The sequence below is a fragment of the Bubalus bubalis genome, chromosome 8 (assembly GCF_019923935.1).
Source record: "Bubalus bubalis isolate 160015118507 breed Murrah chromosome 8, NDDB_SH_1, whole genome shotgun sequence".
NCBI lineage: Eukaryota > Metazoa > Chordata > Mammalia > Artiodactyla > Bovidae > Bubalus > Bubalus bubalis.
The window spans coordinates 68,505,066-68,524,415 of NC_059164.1; the positions used below are offsets into that span (position 1 = coordinate 68,505,066).

Genomic DNA, 19,350 nt, shown 5'->3' on the forward strand with positions numbered 1-19,350 from the left:
TCACCATCCCGTCCGCCTTGAAGAGCAGCTGAAAGGTAAGTGGGTTTTCTGTGTGGCTTTGACCGAGGAAAGAGCCCTGGTGGCCATTCTCACCTTTCCAGGAGAGGCTCCCTCCAGCGTCTGGGGCTTCTATTCTTGCCTGAAAGGAGCGCTCTCGGGCACGCGCGCGCTCTCGCTCGCGCGCTCTCTCTCTCTCTCTCTCTCTCTCTCTCTCTATATATATATATATATGCAGCTAATGCTGGTTGGAGAAATAAATTGGGCAGCTGCCAACATGATATGTACTAGCCTTGGCTAACACCTAGAGATTTCAGTGTAATATATTTTTTTCCATCTTAGTGCCTATAGAAGCTAGAAATACGCTGTTTTGCTCTTAGCTGACAGATCAAATATTTTGTTGACCGAGACAATGATTAGATCGAGAATCCAGGTCAAACCGTAACAGATACTAATAATAGTAGTAAATTGCTCCCAGCCCCAACACTATGTGGAACCTAGAGGAATAAAGCAGAAATTATAAATATAAACATTTATCAACATCTCCAAATGATTATTTTCGTCTTAATCACTTGCTTGAAATCACTGTCATCTGATGGTGATGTTTAAAGAACAACTCAAACATTTTCTTCTAACACAGCTTTTTAAAAATCCCTTTAAAAATGTCAACTCTCGAGTTTTAATTTTCACCTATCAGATCCTTTTCCTAAAGAAATTTGAGGGCAAGTTAAAATTATATCCTCTCCTACCAGGCCCTTATTTATATATGCAAAAGAGAAACTTTCCCAGGTTCAGTTGATTGGGGTGCAGGCAGAAGGCATCTGGGTGCAGCCCCCATTCAGTGGGCAGCAGCTGATTTTAAGGATGCACCATAGTCTCTGGGGAGGCCAATCAGAGCCCAGTCTTTTCTCAAATTTTTTTCCTTGGGGGAAGTGAGGGGAAAAAATTGAAAAGCAAGGAAGAGATTAAGGAAGTCGTTGCCAGATTCCTAGGGGGCCCTTACCACCCCCCCAAGTTCTGAACCCCATCAGCCTGCATTCACCAGTTTTACAGATCTTATAAACACCCTCCGGAAATTCAACTAAATCATATAAATAAGTCTTTCTTCAAGCTGCACAGAATTGAGGACTTTAAAGCTAATTCAAGGGTTTTACAAGCCTAACAAATACAGTTGTAAAAATGCCACTGGAATGATACCACATTTTACAAAATGAGATTGATCTATGCACTGTAAAAGTCAACTATCTTGAAGGCACAGCTCTCAGGCAAGAGAGCACAGCCCAGAACAGGCTTTTCATGTCCTGTCTGGGGAAGACCAGGCCTGCGACTGTGGTAAACGCAATTCAGATAATTTCTGGACCTGGGGAGACAACTGTTTCTGGTTCTGGAGCCACAGTGGGTGGCAGGTTCCCCCAAAGTCCCAGAAAAGGCAGGAAAAGGGGATATCCCAGGACAGTACCCTTTGGACAGGTGACCCAGAAACCAATCACATTCGTTATTGCCACCACCTTGGGCCAGCAGAGCTGCCCTCTCTGCTGGGTTGAGCCAGGCACCCTGGGTCACTAGCATCTCTGAAATGAGGGCAGAGATTCCACATCTGGAACTGTCTCATCTCTGCCAACCACCCCGGAGCGCGAGAGGGGAGCAGGTCCTAGGGCTGGCTTTGGAACTCAGTCTCACAGCTATTCCTCTGTAGATTCCTTTCTTGTTGAAACCAGTGGTTTCCAGCCTCTGCGTTCCTGGGTTCAGAGGCACCCAGAGCGGGGCTCACAGCTTGTGTGTGTGTGTGTGTGTGTGTGTGTGTGCGCGCGCGCCCGCGCTTTGAGGCCAGGCAATAGCTGGCCATTGTAAGGAGGCCTCTGGAGACGCAAAGGAGACATGTTGTACGTGGGAGTAGGGGGCCGGCAGGGGAAGAGACTAGCCTGATCCTAGTCCGGGTTGGCTCGAGGTGAGCCTTTCCCTTTGGTGGTGAGGCCCAGGCCCTTGGTGGGAGTGGGGAAAGAGAGAAGGAGATGATGCACCGATTCCTAAGGCATAGGAGAGAAGAACTGGGGCAAAGGCCTGGTTTCTCAGATCCCTTCTCCATCTCGGTAACCCGCACCCACGGGGAGAGAAGTGCAGGGGGAGGGGCAAACTCAGGGCCCTGCCGGTAGGGCAGGCCCGCCGGAGTACAGCCATCCTTGTCACCGCCCCTCCCGGCGCGGGGCTGTCAGGTTTCCTGTTTGGAGAGAAAAACCAGCAAAATCCAACAAGGCAAAAGGGAAGGAGCAAAGAGCGGGCCTGTTTGGGCCTTTGCGGCCGCCGGGACACCGGTGCCCCTACCACGGGCCCATCCGCACGCCCTTGCCCGGGCTGTGCCCGCCGCCGGCGTTGGGGGAGAGAGCCGGGCGGGTTGGTTGTGCGCGCCCATCAATCTGCCGGGCGGGCGGGCGGCGGGCGGGCGGACTGGGGGCTGTTTGTAACTTTGCTGCCTCGGTCGCCGCGGTCCCCGGGGAGCGGGCTCCGGCGCTCGCTCCCATTGGCCGCCGCCGCGTCAGCTGGTGCGATTTGCTGCTGTCGCTTTTGGCGTTCGGCCATCCAGAAACAAACCAGTTCGATGACTACTAATAGTTATAGCCAGATGTACTAATACACAACAAATCACAGTCCTGCAGAGGGGCGCGCAAATGAGTTCCTATTTTGTGAATCCCACTTTCCCCGGGAGCCTGCCCAGCGGCCAGGACTCCTTCTTGGGCCAGCTGCCCCTCTATCCGGCCGGCTATGACGCGCTGAGGCCCTTCCCGGCCTCGTACGGGGCGTCGAGCCTCCCGGACAAGACGTACACCTCACCTTGTTTCTACCAACAGTCCAACTCGGTCCTGGCCTGCAACCGGGCATCCTACGAGTACGGGGCCTCATGTTTCTATTCTGATAAGGACCTCAGTGGCGCCTCGCCCTCGGGCAGTGGCAAACAGAGGGGCCCCGGGGACTACCTGCACTTTTCTCCCGAGCAGCAGTACAAACCCGACAGCAGCGTGCCGGGCAAAGCCCTCCATGACGAAGGCACCGACCGGAAGTACACGAGCCCTGTTTACCCCTGGATGCAGCGGATGAACTCCTGCGCGGGTAAGGTGTTTCCCTGCAGCCCCTCAAAGAGTGTGGAGGGAGAGGGGGAAGGAGGCAGGGAAAGAAGGAAGGAAGGAGGAGACAGTAGAAAGAGGACATAGAAAGAAAGGAGGAAAGAATGAACACAGTTTCTTTGGTTTTTAAAAAAAGAGGTTTAAAAAAAAAAAAAACCCAACCCATTCCCAATGGGACAATCAGGCTGTGAAAGAGTGAAGGCAGGGCCCAAGTGCCCGTGTAAGGTGACACCTTAGGGGAGCGTTGGGGGGGTGTCACTCCACGCTGTGTGAGACCCAGTGACAGGGGCAATCTGAAGAGAGAGCAAGGCTGGATGGGAGAGTGTGCCTGCCCACCCTGCACCCTGGTAATACCCTGCTCAGTCCCCCTAGTCCTGATGGCCTTCTGCACCCGTCCTGAGAACGCCTCTTTCCCTCACTGTCTCCTCACCTTTCTGCCCTTCAGAAACCCATCTAGAAAGAGGCCCTCATTTGGCCCCTTACAGTGTCTCCCCAAAGCCTTGGAGGGCCACATCCCTGGCCTCAGGATTTTTCCGCTCTCTCCTCCCTCCCCTCCTCCCCCCTCCACTCAACTGCTCACTCACAGCCAACTTCTGCCTCCTTCTGAGGCCCTGCCTGAGTCTCTCACACCCAACTTGGGGGGAGCCCCCAACTCATGGGTCTTTTTGGCATCAGAATAGATAGCCCATCACAGCCCTACATTCTAGAAGCCCCAGATGGCCCATATCTCCATCTCTTTGCCCCTGATTTCCAAAACTCCACAGGGAATTCTTGGAGAAGGACGGAGCCTAATGCGGATTTTAAAACTTTTGCTTTAAAATTCATTTGTGTTTTCAAGAGCTCTGCTTTTCTCAGAAGGGCCATACAATGGGAAGGCATTTGCGAAGATCTAAGAGGGCTGACCATTTAAAATTTTCCAAAAAGTATATTGTGTCCTGAAGTGCTGACCACAGTAATAACTCCACAGAGGTCGGTGTGTGAATTCTGAGTGTGTACCCTACTCACAGGGTTCCATACCCATCATTTCCAGACACACACACTGTACCCCCACAAAACAGACTCAGGTGCCCGGATTTAAGAATGCTGTTCTATTCTTTTTTCTTGTAATATTTTTACTGAGCAGATTTTGCAAAAACAATCATTTCCCACCCTAAGTCGTTTTAGGTGGAAAATATCTCGCTTGGTATGAAATAATCTTCTCCCATCCAGTCCGCTTTCGGCCCCAGACATAGTGGGAGAGGCGGGTGGTTTCCAGCCCCGAGGCCAGGGCGCGGGGCTCAGGGCTGACTGGTCAGGGTGCCTGGATCCTGGCTTACTGGCGTCCGGCCACTTCTGCCCGCAGGTGCTGTGTATGGGAGTCACGGGCGCCGAGGCCGCCAGACCTACACGCGCTACCAGACGCTGGAGCTGGAGAAGGAGTTCCACTTCAACCGCTACCTGACGCGGCGCCGCCGCATCGAAATAGCCAACGCGCTCTGCCTCACCGAGCGCCAGATCAAGATCTGGTTCCAGAACCGCCGCATGAAGTGGAAAAAGGAAAATAAACTCATCAATTCCACACAACCCAGCGGGGAGGACGCTGAGGCAAAGGCAGGCGAATAGACGCCTGGGCAGGACCAGGCCCGCGCCGCAACCTCCCTTGGCTTTGCCCCCTTGCCTTCGCCTGCTCCCCAACTTTTCTTCCCGCCTGCTCTCACCCGGGGGGCTTTCGAAGCTTCAGGGGAGCCCGGCGCTTTGCAAACGCCTGAGCATTTATTTCTTACAAGGAAAAAAAAAAAAAAATCCCACACAGCCAATCCCAGCGGTAGAACGAGGCGCACTGCACACACAGTCCGGATCTCCCAGGCTGCCCAAGCCGGATCCGGATCTCCGGGCCCGCCCCGAATCCGTCCCCGGCTCTTGTGTTAGCGCCCCTGCACGCTCCTGAGCTCGGGTCGCGGGGTTGCTGGAGAGGAAAGAACCCGGGGACCGAGCCCGTTTTGGTGTCTGGGCGTTTCCGCCTCAGTTCCTCGCCAAGTCCCAGAGATCTTGATCACTAAATCAACCCCGACCACTGGGAAGAGGGGGCCTAAAATCTGGGGCCCCAGCTCTGCCGTGGCCTTCCAGGCCGTCCCCAGACAGGAAGACGCGCGAGGAACAAAGGGGGACCGAGAGATCCTTGTGTCTCGGCCCCGCGCGCAACCGTCCGTGGAGAAGAAACAGCCTCAGCCCAGCCGAGCCAACCTGGGCACGGATGGAACTTCACAGCCCTGGAAGCGACTGGGCTCCCCGAAGGCTCTGAGCTCCGGATTCCGGCTCCCCACCTCCGATAGCGCCGGCGCTGCCACCACAGCAGCTTTCAGGACCTAAGGAGACGGCCCAGAGCCATGGGAGCAGCGAGAGTCCTGTTTTTCAAACGTGCCAGGGGCGCCTGAGATGCTTGGCCTCCATCGGGGAGACTCCCCTGCCTCGCCTTTAGGCTATATTTGTGATTTACTTTCGTCTTTCAGAACCCAGAAAGATAACCACGGAGGTACTAGGCACTGCCACAAAATGCTTTCATTAGCGCCCTCATTTTACTCCTGGAGGTCTAAGCAAGACCCTAATAATTCGGCCCACGTATCCCCAGCCCCAAACAGCTTCTGTGGCTGTGAGGAGCCTGGGCCCACTCTCTGGGTTCACGGAGAACCCTCCGACTTGGGGCCGGGTTGGCTGGAGGAAAGGGACTGGGTGGTGAAGATTCTCCAAGCTGGATAACTCAAAGCAAATCAAATAGCAAACTAATGACAGGAGAACCATATTTACACGCAAGAAAAATCGACTCTGGTTATAAAAGTGTATGGAATTTGACCTCGCCTCGGAGAAACACTACACAAAAGCTATCTTTAATAGACGCCTGTCATTTAAGAGCGGCAGGGACACTGCCCCTCACGCGCTCGAAAAAACAGAGCCATAATTGTAACTGCTGCTGCGAGTAGGATTTATTTCTCCAATTGGCTAAATGGCCTCCCCCCCTTCCCCGAAGGTGATATCTGTATTTTCAAATTTCAGAGCTGTCGGCACGACGGGCAGAACCGACCCCAATCTCGCCACAAAAATAAGAGTGGCTACACAGCGGGGAAATAAAGTTGTTGTAAATAAAATTCAAGTCACCATCTTCCCCCAGTCCTCTGCATCTTCGCCGGGCACGCGATCGGCAGCTGACGGCCTCACAATTGGTACATCCTAATGGAACTGCGAGGGAAATGCAATAATTTTGCCATAATGGGCTGTAACCTCAATTCGACCCCGGCCCTCGCAGCCCAGGGTCGGAAGCGGAGCGATGCGCTCTGCCTCCAGCGGGTGGCGCTCGAGTCCGACTGAACGACGGCGGCGGGCGGCGGGCACGCGCCTGGGGCGCGCGCGCCACCCCTCTCGCCTCCACCCAACTCCCCCATTAGTGCACGAGTTTACCTCTAGAGGTCATCAGGCAGGATTTACGACTGGACAACAAAAGCACGTGATTCGAAGTCGTACCCCATATTTGGGTGCCTACGTAGGAGGGAACCAAGTACATGTCCCAGTCATTTCCATAATTCATCATAAATTGTGCAAGGGTGCTATAGACGCACAAACGACCGCGAGCCACAAATCAAGCACACATATCAAAAAACAAATGAGCTCTTATTTTGTAAACTCATTTTGCGGTCGCTATCCAAATGGCCCGGACTACCAGTTGCATAATTATGGAGATCATAGTTCCGTGAGCGAGCAATTCAGGGACTCGGCGAGCATGCACTCCGGCAGGTACGGCTACGGCTACAATGGCATGGATCTCAGCGTCGGCCGCTCGGGCTCCGGCCACTTTGGCTCCGGGGAGCGCGCCCGCAGCTACGCGGCCGGCGCCAGCGCGGCGCCCGCCGAGCCCAGGTACAGCCAGCCGGCCACGTCCACGCACTCGCCTCCGCCCGACCCGCTACCCTGCTCCGCCGTGGCCCCTTCGCCCGGCAGCGACAGCCACCACGGCGGGAAAAACTCCCTGGGCAACTCCAGCGGCGCCTCGGCCAACGCCGGCAGCACCCACATCAGCAGCAGAGAGGGGGTTGGCACGGCGTCCGGAGCCGAGGAGGACGCCCCCGCCAGCAGCGAGCAGGCGAGCGCGCAGAGCGAGCCGAGCCCGGCGCCGCCCGCCCAACCCCAGATCTACCCCTGGATGCGCAAGCTGCACATAAGTCATGGTAAAGCCAGCCTTTTCCTAAATCCAGCCGCGGGGGTGCGACTCTCGGTCCCCCTCCCATCTCCTTTACCGCCCTCTCTCTCCCGGTCTCTCTCCTGGTTTCCCCTCTCCCAACCCGGTGGAGCCTCTCCCCGCCGTTCTCCTTCCCCTGCCTTCCTTCTTCCTCCTTCTCTTTGAAGCGCTGGGCGCTCACGAATTGGGGGTTGGGGGAAAAGGGGCCGTTGGCCAGGCAAGTTTAGACGTTGAAAGAGGGGGAAAAGGAAAAACAAAAACATATCGAACCCCAGCGCCTCAGAACGCACTGACGGGTCAGGCCAGTTGAGCAGGGAGCAGAGGAGTAGAGGATGGCAGTAGGAGCCGTGAATCGGGCTTGTCAGGGCGGATAATTTATGAGGAGGGCTACGCTGGGGAAACAGCGTTACTAATTAGAGTCCCCGAAAAGGGGCTTGGGGGGGCGGATCATCGAGGCGAGAGCTGGCGAGATTCTGAAGTTTGGGCGCAGGAGGAAGAGCAGGAAAGGAAAGGGAAGAAGAAGGGGGGTGGGGAAAAAAAAAAGCAGGCGCCCCAAGCGTGCAGGCTGGAACAGGAGGCGCCTCGCGGGGCTGGAACTTTGAGGGTGACCTGGAGGCCACTTGGGCGCTCAGAAAAGGGCCTTGCTTTGGTGGGTGTCTGAGTGTCGGGCAGCCTGAGAGGGCTGTGCCCTGCCTCGGGACGCCAGAGGCAGGTCCAAAGGGCAAGAGAGGGACGGGTGAAAGCCGGGCGATCCTCCGGGGAGCGGCTTCAACCTCGGATGGGCCGATTGTTCCCAAAGTCCAAACCGTATTGTTTTCTCTCTAGGAAGGAAGAGGGAAGGAAATTCGGGAGGGGTGGGTGGCTGGGCGGGCGAGGAGGGAGGACTTGTTGAGCATTTTTCCCTTGTTCCCTGTCCAGGACCTTGGCAGTTCCAGCTGGCAGACTTTTTGGTAGCCAGAGGCTGAGGAGTGGGTGGCTAAACCCCTGACTTTTCTGTTGCAGACAACATAGGCGGCCCGGAAGGCAAAAGGGCCCGAACGGCCTACACGCGCTACCAGACCCTGGAGCTGGAGAAGGAGTTCCACTTCAACCGCTACCTGACCCGCCGAAGAAGGATTGAAATAGCACATGCTCTTTGCCTTTCGGAGAGACAAATTAAAATCTGGTTCCAAAACCGGAGAATGAAGTGGAAAAAAGATAATAAGCTGAAAAGCATGAGCATGGCGGCGGCGGGAGGGGCCTTCCGCCCCTGAGTATTTGAGCGTTTAAAGTACTGAGCAGTATTAGCGGATCCTGCGTAGTGTCAGTACTAAGGTGACTTTCTGAAATTCCCTTGTGTTCCTTCTGTGAAGAAGCCCTGTTCTCGTTGCTCTAATTCATCTTTTAATCATGAGCCTGTTTATTGCCATTATAGCGCCTGTATAAGTAGATATGCTTTCTGTTCATCTCTTTGTCCTGAATGGCTTTGTCTTGAAAAAAAAAAAAATAGATGTTTTAACTTATTTATATGAAGCAAGCTGTGTTACTTGAAGTAACTATAACAAAAAAGAAAAGAGAAAAAAACACACAAAAAGTCCCCTTCGACCTCGTTTAGTGCCAATGTTGTGTGTCACACTCGTTGTTTAACTGTGCATGTGAGTGGAAGTGTCCCTGTCTCAATAGCTCCAAGCTGTTAAAGATATTTTTATTCAAACTACCTATATTCCTTGTGTAATTAATGCTGTTGTAGAGGTGACTTGATGAGACACAACTTGTTTGACGTGTAGTGACTAGTGACTCTGTGACGAAAACTGTGACTCTGAGCGGTGTGTCCCTGCGTGCCTTTGTAGGACCCTTTGCACGAACTCTGGAAGTGGCTCTTATAAGCGCAGCTTCAGTGATGTATGTTTTTGTGAACAAAGTTACAAATATTGTCCAAGTCTGGCTGTTTAAGCAAACTGTGATCAGCTTTTTTTTTTTTTTGGTATTTGTTTTTAAGGAAAAAAATACTGACTGGAAACAAAAAATAAACTTTCTATTGTAAGTTCTCTTGGTCTGGTTTGTGCCAAATAGCAAGCGGCTCTTTCTGCTCTTCTGTCTGTCTGTTTGATGCGGGGAGGCAATGAGTCTGTGGCTACCTGAGCAGCCTGCTTGTGCAAGGGGACCTCAAATCAGCAGCCTGATCCGCGGCCTCCCTAACTCTGACCCAGCAGAGAGTTCAAGGCAGGAGGTAGAAAAGCCTTAGGTGCTTGCAAAGCCTGAGTTTAACCTGCCCATTTCTGAGGAAACCAAGTTAACTGGCTGGGTACAAAAAAAAAAAAAAGAAAAGAAAAAGGAGAAAAAACCCAGGGCTTTGTTAGCGGCCCTCAGGGGCCCACACAGTTGCTGCCTCTCTCTGAAGGCCATCCTAGGCCTCCACTTGCTGAAAAGGCTGCTGTGTCAAGTTGTGGCCCTTTACCCCTTTACCCCTAAACCACCCAGGCACCCTTTCCCACTCCTCACCCTCCTGAACCCAGTTGGCTTCTTTTGCTACAATTAATTTGCTACAAATGGAAGGTACTTACCCCATCCTAGCTTGAGTGGGAAACTCCTCAGAGCAGCTAAAGCAGCAACTAGAGATTTGCACATTTACCGACTGCTTACACTGATGCCGTCTTTCCTTTTAAAAGTTATAAAACAGTAAACTTTATAAGCCCCAGTTCCGGCTATATGACATTTGGGTGCCAAATGAATAGGGTTTTGTCTATGAATTAGATCGTAAAATCATCCATAGCACAGACAGATCGGCTCACTGGCTATAAAACGTCACGTGGGGCCATTAAAGTAAGTTTTATGGTTTTGGGGAGTTGACATCCAACATTATATACCACATAACATATAATCTCACTGACGCTGGACTCCATTTGACTCTTTTGCAGGCTACGTGTGCCGCCTGGTCATTCAAATTGTCAATTTTAGGTCCAGAAGTGTCCAAACCACAAGTTCTCAAAACTCTCTGAAAAATGGCTACCTCCGAGTTAAGGTAAGCTCGTCCCCTGAGCGCTTTCAAGTTTATTTGTACTCTGAAAACTTTCTTTCTCCATCTTTCTTTCTCTCTCTGGTTCAGTTAACTCTGGGGTTGCCTCAGAATTCCGAAGGGGAGAGCAGACTTTCCCTTGGCTCAAATGAGCAGAGCCAGGAGCTAGCTTCGGAGGCACCACGGTGCAAGGCGCCTGTGGCCGCGCCGCATCCCCAGGCCTAACTTTAATTGCTGCACCAGCGCGGATGTTAATGACTTCCGCTGCTCTCGCCGGCGTGCAAAAAGATGATTTTTGTGTGTGAGTGGGCCTGCATGTGCAGACTGGGCGGGGTCGCCCCCATCCCGGGACTGGCGGGCCGGGCTCTACGGGGTCTGCGGAGCCCTGGGTGGGGGCTGGGAGCCCCGGGGGGGGGGGGTGCGGGCCGCGGACGCCGAGGCCGCGCTGCGCCTGGGCGCGCTGGGGAGTTTGAAAGAAAAGGCCGAGCAGGGCCGAGGAGGACTCTGGCGGGATTCCTTACGGAGCTGTGGCAATACGTCTTCGCGGGCCGGGGTCATTTGGCAGCATTGAATCGAGGCGACGGCCTTCGGGGCCGAGTCGCAGGCCGGCTCGATAGAGCCCGAGGGTGGCAGGGGCCGGCGGGGCACACCTCCAGGCTGGGCCCCAGGGTTGCCAGGCCGAGTCCAAGCCGCGGGCACCCGCGGGACGCTGGGGACCAGAGGTCCCCACCTGAGGGGAGGGCTCAGTATCCTCCCCCCCCCCCCCCAACCCGGGATGAGGCCCTGAACCTTGTTTGCCTGCACGTTCTTTTTATTTCGGTGAGATTGTTCTCACCCGCCTGTGAGCCTGAAGCAATAAACTTTATGGCCGGATTTAACTTTAGTCTTTGAATCCCCAGTCTAAATGAAAGGAGTTACAGAGCTTTCTTTTCTTCCGCCGTGCCTTTCTTCGCCCTCTCTTCTTTCCTTTTGCTCTCCTCCTCTGCAGAATTAAACCATCCAGGCACAGGACCCTCAAAAGGCAACTTAGCCATCTCCCTAGATAACACTTAAGATTAGAGAAATGTATTCCCCCTCAATATACAGGCAAACTCTCTGTTGCAAACTGTGCCCTGAAGTTTGGGGGGAAATCGAAGTGTCTTCAAGGCCCAACTTAAAAGCCCCTAGAGCCATTAGGTTGTTTTCCCTCACACATCATAAAGGGTACTTTAGGGGAGAAATTGGTCGTTTGTCAGTAGGAGACTTCCGCCTTTCTTTTGTTAGCTGCTCTTTCTGTTTGATCCCAGGAAATTTACATAATCTATGGTTTCCAAAACAGTTCCCAATATTGCACCAATGGGTGAGATAAATTTTTCCTGGGTACAGTTGCAGCTTGGTCTCAGTCACCCTTTCTGGACCCAACCCCCTACATTCTTCAGTGGCAAAGACATGACTGGGGACTCTGTGGCCTGTCTTGGGTCCTTTCTCTGAATGGGTACCCACAAGGGATTTAGCAGATTTTCCCCATCCTGGATGAAGAACTAAGCCAAATCCCCCAGTCCAGAAATGAAACAGAAATTGGGATCTTCTGTCTCCAAATGCTTTTCTCCTTAGGGAAATTTTCTGCAAGTGCTGACTGTAAAATAAAGTCCTTCAAGTGGAAACATTTAATGTGTAATTTGGAATTTCCACAAATTTTATTGTGCAGAGGCCACTTTCACTCAACCTAAGTCCAACAGATGTCCCCAAACTCAGAGGTCCAGAAAGCAAAACCTCAGAAGTTTTTTGAAAAATGGAAACCCTCCCACAGGTCCCACTCCTTTTAGTGGAGTGGGGAAGTGTAGTGGGAAGGCGAATCTCTGAAGTCCTTTTGTGTAATCTATTAAAGTGAGCATTGATAGTTCAGCACTTAGGAAGATGGGTCTGTATCTTAGTCAGAACCAGAATATTAACTTTATTTGGGTTGTCTTTTATTATATTATGTGTTTGTGAGAATTCTGGAGTCTTTGTTCTGCTGCTCTGAGTTTCAGGTTCTTTAATGGAAAACACTGGGTTAAGGTTTTACTTTAGTTACTCATTGGGTGATCCTGCATGAGTGATTTCTTGGTGACTAAAATTAGTGGCATAAAAAAGAGGGATAGTGCTCCTGACAGGTTCATTTAGGTAACTTGCCTGGAGAAGTGTTCATACCACTTCCGTGATCACATCCCACCCTGGGGTGTGGGAATGGGCAGAAAGGCTCTGGACCAGTATCATACAATATGGGGGAATCTTTCCCATGTATTAAAAAAATATATGGGCTATAAATATTGTCAGCTTGCTTAATTCTGTCTATTGTAATTATCATAAAACTTTAGAGTTTAAGAGAGCAGGCCAACCCACATGGGGTTAAACGACTTTAAAAAATACAGCATCCAGTCAGACCTATGTGAGCGGTATTGGAGGAATTTTTTTCTTCCTATTTTCATAGGAAGCATCATAAAGAGGATGGCTGGTTATCTGCTTGTTTTGTAGATAAAGTTGTTTTTTTCTTGTGCATTCTTTTGGGGTTGTTTTTGCAGAGGAACTTACCTAGGAAAAAAAATCTGTCACACTGAGGGCTTTATGAAGACATCTAGCCTCAGCCGATGGCTGCAGTGTCTGTCTGTGATCCTAGCCTTGTAAAAGGAGAAGGCATCCGAAATGTGCTGGGGTCCATTTGTTTCTACAGGCTGAAGAGACAATATTTCCTGAAGTATAAATATAATAGGAAGCTTCTGGTCACACTTACTTAGGGGTTTGTTAGGGTTTCCATGGTCCAATTTCACAACATTATGCCAAGATTCCTCCCCTCCCCCAACTCTTTCCCCCTGCTTCATTGTTGGCATTCTGAGAGAACAACACAGAAATTTCTACTAGAAACGGAGTCATGTTCAGTTCTTGAGATGTGAAGAGTATTATATCCAAACAATTAATGAGGGGAGAGCAAATTACATCCTGAAAGATAGGCTATTAAAGAGGAAAACAATTCTTTTAGCTTAAAAGATGCCCTTCAAAGCCTCTCTCCCACCTTCACTCTGGAGTCTGTCTGAGGTTTGCCCACCATGGAGAGTGCAGAACGTTGTGGGCGCCATCCCTTTGGCTTCTAAGGCAGAACGTTTTTCAAGACAATGACAAAACTATACACGGGGCTTCCAGACTGGGCTGAGGGGGTCTGCCTAGGCTCCCACCCACATAGGAGAGGGGAGCCACAGTCCTAGCCATTCGAAACCCCAGGACTGGAAGGTCTGCCTAGGTCTGTTTTATTTGGTGTTTTTCCTGCAAAGAAAGCTGCCTTTCCCCCACCAGTTCCCCTCCCCACAAACCGGTCTTTTCAATAATAATATTTGTTATGAAGGTTATTGGGTAATTATTGCGATTTTGTGAAGCAGCCCTTGCTGGAGGTGAAGTCTGTCATCGCCTAACAAATGACGCCCGTGCAGTTCACTGCCGGGTTAAGTAAATGCAGAGAAGATAAATCTGCACACCCTAGGAATCGCCAGCAGAGCACGCTTTAGTACAAGTTCACAGTCAACTCTCCTGCCTGGGCCAGCTCTCCCAACAATTAGGGCTGCGTCTTTATTTTTAAATAAAGGAAAAGTCTCCAGCTTCCATTGCCTGTTTTCTCCCCATCTTCTTTTTTCTTTCACTTTTTGCGAGGGTCCCCTCGAAAAAGTCTTCTGCTCCAAATTTTCCTAGTAAATGAAATGATGAGTGATTTTAAAATAATCTCATTCCTATTTAAGTGATGACAAAAGGAGGCAGGAGGCTGATTTGACAGGAAATACAGTTAAAAACACACAAAAATATCCAATTCGCTCTCTTATTCCAAAAGGCAGTGGCAGAAGCAGGGCGTCCCTGGGCTCCTCCGATTGTGGGGGGCGCTTCCCCTTGAAAGAAGAGGCATAGATTTGTGTATCTTTGTGGTTGTAACTGCAGGTCAAAAAGTTGAGGGTCAAAAGTTTACGTTGTGCAGCACTCTTAGTCATCTGTCCAGACAGAGTTTGATGTCAATGTTAGAGCTGCGATCTTGACTATCAGCACAAAAGATAAAATAGCTCGGAGTGACGCGTGTATCACGGTATGGACTCCAGGTGAACCCTAGTGGTTGAATGACCTCAATTACGAAGGAAAGGATAGAAAATTCCTCTTTTCAAGAGTAATACATGCTGTATTTCATCTTGAATTATCACTCCCATTCTAAGGGAATAGCAGCAGGTAAATAGGCATAGATTATTGAAACACCAGCACTTAGATGCTGGAGAATCCAGGAATCTGTGGGTTTGTCTCAAAATAAAAAAGCTGAAAACTCAGTGGACCTTTAAAAAAATTATGTAGGAAGTTGCCAATGTTCCATCATACCTTCAGAGGGAAAAGAATGGAGAAGGAAACCTCCTCTCTTTGAAAACTGTCATGTTGATGGGCTAATTTTTTTTCCTTTTTAGTACCTATAATGATCCCTAAAAAGTGTGTGAAAACAAGGGCAAACACAGGCACTGATTGCAAAATGTATCCTTTGCCATTTTCAAGCACAGAATGCTTTTTTTCTGAAACTTCCACTCACTAAATGCTAAGGGAAGGGGAGAAAGGAAGTGGAAACCCTCTACCTCCCCGCCAATGAGAAAATGCTTATTGGTACCAGGAAAATATTCCTGTTGTCAAACATTTTTCTTTATGCTTATTGTTAACCCTACACTGAACGGAAGAGAAATGCTACAATTTACGGGTGAATAAACTGTAAATAATATGCCATTTGGAAGGTGGAATCCACAAATGCCAGATCGCTTCATGAGACCACTGTGACAGACTTCTGTTCTCCAGAAAATACTCCTTAAAAATACATTTGGAATAAAAGCTAAGGAGGGGGGAAGCAAGCTAAGGAGGGAGGGCGGGAGAATAGGAAAGAAAGGGAATAGTGTGTGAGGGAAGCCAACTGGAACCATGCCTCGTGTGTGCGTTGCAGCTGGAGAGCTAAACAATATTTTATTTTTCATGCACCTATATTAACCTTAAGTGCTGGTGCCATTAGCATCTATTTTCTGGGGGACATGGTTTCCTTTTCTATGTATTGATCTTCAAGTAATCTATGAAGGGAAACAGAAAAGAAAGATGAAATTTTTTTTCCCTAGGTTTTTCTTTTAACTTTGGAGATAAGCTAATTCAACTACTCAGAATATAGATCTTTGCAGGGACATTTAAGATCATCCCACTATAATCTGGTTGATTGGATTTGCTGGTGCCAGGTAACTTCAGTGGTATAAAGCAAATATTGCCCAAACAGTGCCTTCCTGGAAGTAGTCAGATTGTTTCCACTGTGCAATGTGTAAAGTTTTCACTCTGGCCAAGAGCTTGAAGCCAAATGGGGGTGTGCCAGATGAGAACAGAGGAAAGGGAACAACTGCGGAGACTGCTGTTACAGCAGCGAACACTTCACCACATCTGGGCCAGTGAGATGAAGAAAGCAGAAACCCCCTGTATTCCTCCAAAGACAATTATGTGTCTCTTAGAGAAAACCTTGTTATTGGTTAAAAACGTTCCACACCTTAGGAACATGTCAGCTTCAAAAAATCACAGACACCTCTTAGCTAGTTTTTCAAGTCAAAGAAAAGGTACCTGCAGAAGTTATCGCATTTAGAGTGCTTACTTTTTTTAATTTGGACGATTTTAATCTTTAGGCCTCTGGCACAACCCTGCTTAAAATTTATATCTAATCCAAATATGAGTTTCATATGCCTTACACCTGGGTTGTGTTCATTAGTATAAACAACTGTTAAGGAAATTACCCCCAAAACAATTGATTATCAAATGGCTGATAAAGTATTGCTTCTCCAAAATCCTATCGAGTATAGGTGGGGGGTGGGGGGAGCCCTCAAATGCCACCATCAGGCATTCTGAAATTCAGTACTCCTGAACGCTCCAGAGACGTGCTTCAGATAGCGAACAGTCAGTCTGAGGGACTCTAGCTCTAGAGAACAAAGGACAAATACAGTCAATACATTTCATAACGTTTACATTTCCTTTGCTTCCTCCCCACCCCCGCCCCCGCCTTGATTTTCCCTGAGAAGGAGTGACCTGGGCAAAGCACCCTGCTCTCTAAAAGGCACTGTATAGACCTTTTAGAAGCGCAAAGTCCAAGGCCGAGGTGAACTTCAGGTCAGCGCGTCTAACAAATATGAAAATGTCGGCTGGTGAAGGGCGCGCCTTGTGATTTAACAAAGACTGTCAATGTGTAAGATTAATAAGAAACAAAATGCACACGGTGTCACTGTTCGGTCACTTTGAAACTTGGGACAGGGTTGCATTCAAGAGGGAAGGCTGTTCCAAATATATTCAAAATAATTCAAATCAAATTCAAACTAAGCTGCAAAACACTGACTCCCTCTCACCCTCCCTCTCCCTGGGACTCCCTTTGCTTTCCTTCTCCATTTGGGATTTGAGGACATGATGAAAAGTTATTTCACTTAATGGGATTTTAAGAAAGCTTTCGTTAGGAATATATGTTATCCTTGCACATGGAAATGAGGAAATATGCTTACCAGTTTCCCAAGAAAAGGATAACGCTTTCACCGTGCTTGGGACTGGAGCCAGTTGGTGTGTGAAGATTAGTATGCTCCCACTCTGCTTGATTTCAGGGCATCCCATCTTTTTTGGGCAAGATTCTGCCGGTAAACTTCAGTTTATTTATTAATTGAGTTAGTTTCTTCCTGGCTTTATGTTGGTGTCTTGAATCTCATGTGAAGGCAAGAGATTTTTCTGTTTGTTTGTTTGTTTTTTCAAAAGATTATTTCATTCAGTAGAATGATGCTATGGCTTGCAAAGAGAGATTGTGGAAGGATCAAAAAAGGTACTGAGATTGTTTATTACAGCCATAAATCTTGCAGTAAAATGTCAAAATGTCGGTGTGCGAGATAACACTTGGTGGTCCTGGCTCCGTTTGTGTTTATGATAGGAACCACAGAGACAAGTTACAGGCCTTGGGGGGATTCTGTGTAAGCCCATCTTCCTAAAGGAATAGAGCCACATGAAACACAGGCGCAGTTAACTCGTTTAGGTTAACCATATACAAAACAGTGCCTGAGCCTCCTTAATACTTTTAAATAGAAACTGGGTAGAAGGTTCTGAGGCTAAACAACATGAATTTTGTGTTTTAGTATCTGTAAATAATATTGAACAGACATGGTTAAACCCTAGTCTGATGACGCGAGGAGGGAGGCAACATTTCCTTGTCAGGTTTTTTCTTCCCTGAAGTTTAGTGAGCAGCTTTGCTAATTACTTTATGTATGTATATATTATTCATGTTATATAGTATACATATGTATATATTATTTTTCCTTGCAGTCCAGAGATATTGGTTTAGGCAGTTCTATCACAGGCTAGATATTTCCCTTGAGTCTAAAGAGGATGTCTAAAGATTACACTCAGTGTTGATTTCTGTCTGTGGCTTAGGTTTCATTTGTAAAAATTTTTTAGGATGCCCATGTCGATGGACAACTCTCTTCAAATGTGGAAAACCTCTTTGTACCACTTCAGGATGACTGCAGCTAGAAAGCTAACATGGTCCCCTTTTTAACCTCTTTTCCTAAGTTAGTTTAAAGATTAGTCCCATATAATAGGCTTTATGTGGCTAGGCATTAAAGACTATCCATCAAATGGATATATTTCAGTATTTAGTAACTCATATGAGTAACCCATATAAATGAAAATAGAATTGAGATTCCTTTTTAAGTGTCTCCAGGCTTAGGCTATAACCTTCCTTGTCTGCGTTCCAGACTGTTGTGAGAAGGCTGTTTATATTGCTCTTTGAAAAATCAACTAAGGTGCACCAGCTGAAAAATACTTGCTTTGCATGCCAGTATGAAAGTATTTTTAGAATGGTGACTATGGTACTTTGCACTGCTTTAATCTAGGCTGAAAAGAGGATCTAGGTGTGTCTATTACTCAGAACTATTACTCAGAAAAAGAAAGGGAAAGTATATACTGCGAGTAAGGCATCAGTATTTACTTCAAAGATCAACATTAGGTGGAATTAATAAGTAATTTATTTGTTAATAATGGCGTAATTAGTTTACCCATCAAATTTCAATTACCAAATGGCAGGCAACAGCCCTCTCTCTCCACTTTCCAGAGCTACTGACATCGTTAATATGCTAATTTTCAGCAATTCAGAAATTATAGATTATCTTTAAATATAACTTTAACGTCAGATACAGCCTGGAAAAGCAACACCCGAAGACAAAACAAAATTCTTAGCGGGAAAAAAACCTGTCGGCACAATGCCTATTCTCTCCTTAGCTTGTTTTTGCTTGGAGATTGTTCTGAAGTAGGAAATTGTTGGTCTCAATGGTGGATTTTGTGAAGACATCGTCGCTTCTATCTATCCCCACCCTTGGGCCACTTTCTCTCTCACAATCGCACCTACTACATTCGAGCTTATTTAATTCTGAATCGACACTTCCATCAAATGAGACGCTATTAGGAAATTCTTGTTTTTCTTAGGAAATAACCAAATCAATTCTGCTTCTAAAAGGAAAAAAAAAAAGCTCATCCGGTTGTACTGGAATAGTCTTGTTTCAAATCTAGGGGCCGATTTCCTTCAGCTGCTTACCCACCCACCCTTTTTGGCTCCTGCCTGACTTCTCAAACAAGGTACAACGGGCGCGGATGCGGTGAGCACGATGTGAGGAAGGAATCAGTTGGTGAGAAAACCGGTCTGTTGGCTCCATTCGTTTTATTCCGGGGCCAGGATGAAAAACGGAATACCACCCCTCTCGCCTTGGTCCCCACGCCATTCCTTCCCCTAGGCGGCCTCGAACTCTGGAGGACTCCAAACCAAGCTAGGCTGGGGCCCGAAGTCAGCGCTGGGCCGCGGCCGCATGCCTGCCCCGAGGCCTAGACCAGGGCAGGCGTAGGGCTCGGTCCCGGCATGCGAGAGAACCAGAAGCCTGTGGGCCCCGAATTGCCAGCGGGACTCAAAGTTGGGGGGTTGGAGGACCAAAGCACCAGCTCCCTCCCTTCGGCTGAAATGGGACAGCAGC

General features: G+C 48.8%; 3 protein-coding genes across 3 annotated transcripts in view; all 3 read left to right on the forward strand.

Annotated features, from left to right (window-relative positions):
- Window positions 1-19,350, forward strand: part of HOXA3 (homeobox A3) — a 44,617-nt gene that overhangs the window by 1,962 nt on the left and 23,305 nt on the right. Inside the window, exon 2 of the mRNA XM_044946714.2 lies at window positions 10,221-10,324. The gene's annotated coding sequence lies outside the window, so the exon portion shown is untranslated. The remainder of the gene's footprint in view (window positions 1-10,220; window positions 10,325-19,350) is intronic.
- HOXA6 (homeobox A6) lies at window positions 211-4,908 on the forward strand. Its single transcript, XM_006066068.4, has 2 exons — window positions 211-3,102; window positions 4,459-4,908. The coding sequence occupies exons 1-2, from the start codon at window positions 2,664-2,666 to the stop codon at window positions 4,716-4,718; spliced, it is 699 nt and encodes a 232-aa protein (XP_006066130.1). The 5' UTR covers window positions 211-2,663; the 3' UTR covers window positions 4,719-4,908.
- HOXA5 (homeobox A5) lies at window positions 4,732-9,635 on the forward strand. Its single transcript, XM_025291266.3, has 2 exons — window positions 4,732-7,312; window positions 8,326-9,635. The coding sequence occupies exons 1-2, from the start codon at window positions 6,418-6,420 to the stop codon at window positions 8,574-8,576; spliced, it is 1,146 nt and encodes a 381-aa protein (XP_025147051.1). The 5' UTR covers window positions 4,732-6,417; the 3' UTR covers window positions 8,577-9,635.

Coding starts and splice junctions, on each gene's coding strand:
- HOXA5 (XM_025291266.3), top strand. CDS start 6,418: ATGCGCTCTGCCTCCAGCGGGTGGCGCTCGAGTCCGACTGAACGACGG. Junction 7,313..8,325: donor CAAGCTGCACATAAGTCATG/GTAAAGCCAGCC, acceptor TTTCTGTTGCAG/ACAACATAGGCGGCCCGGAA.
- HOXA6 (XM_006066068.4), top strand. CDS start 2,664: ATGAGTTCCTATTTTGTGAATCCCACTTTCCCCGGGAGCCTGCCCAGC. Junction 3,103..4,458: donor GCGGATGAACTCCTGCGCGG/GTAAGGTGTTTC, acceptor TTCTGCCCGCAG/GTGCTGTGTATGGGAGTCAC.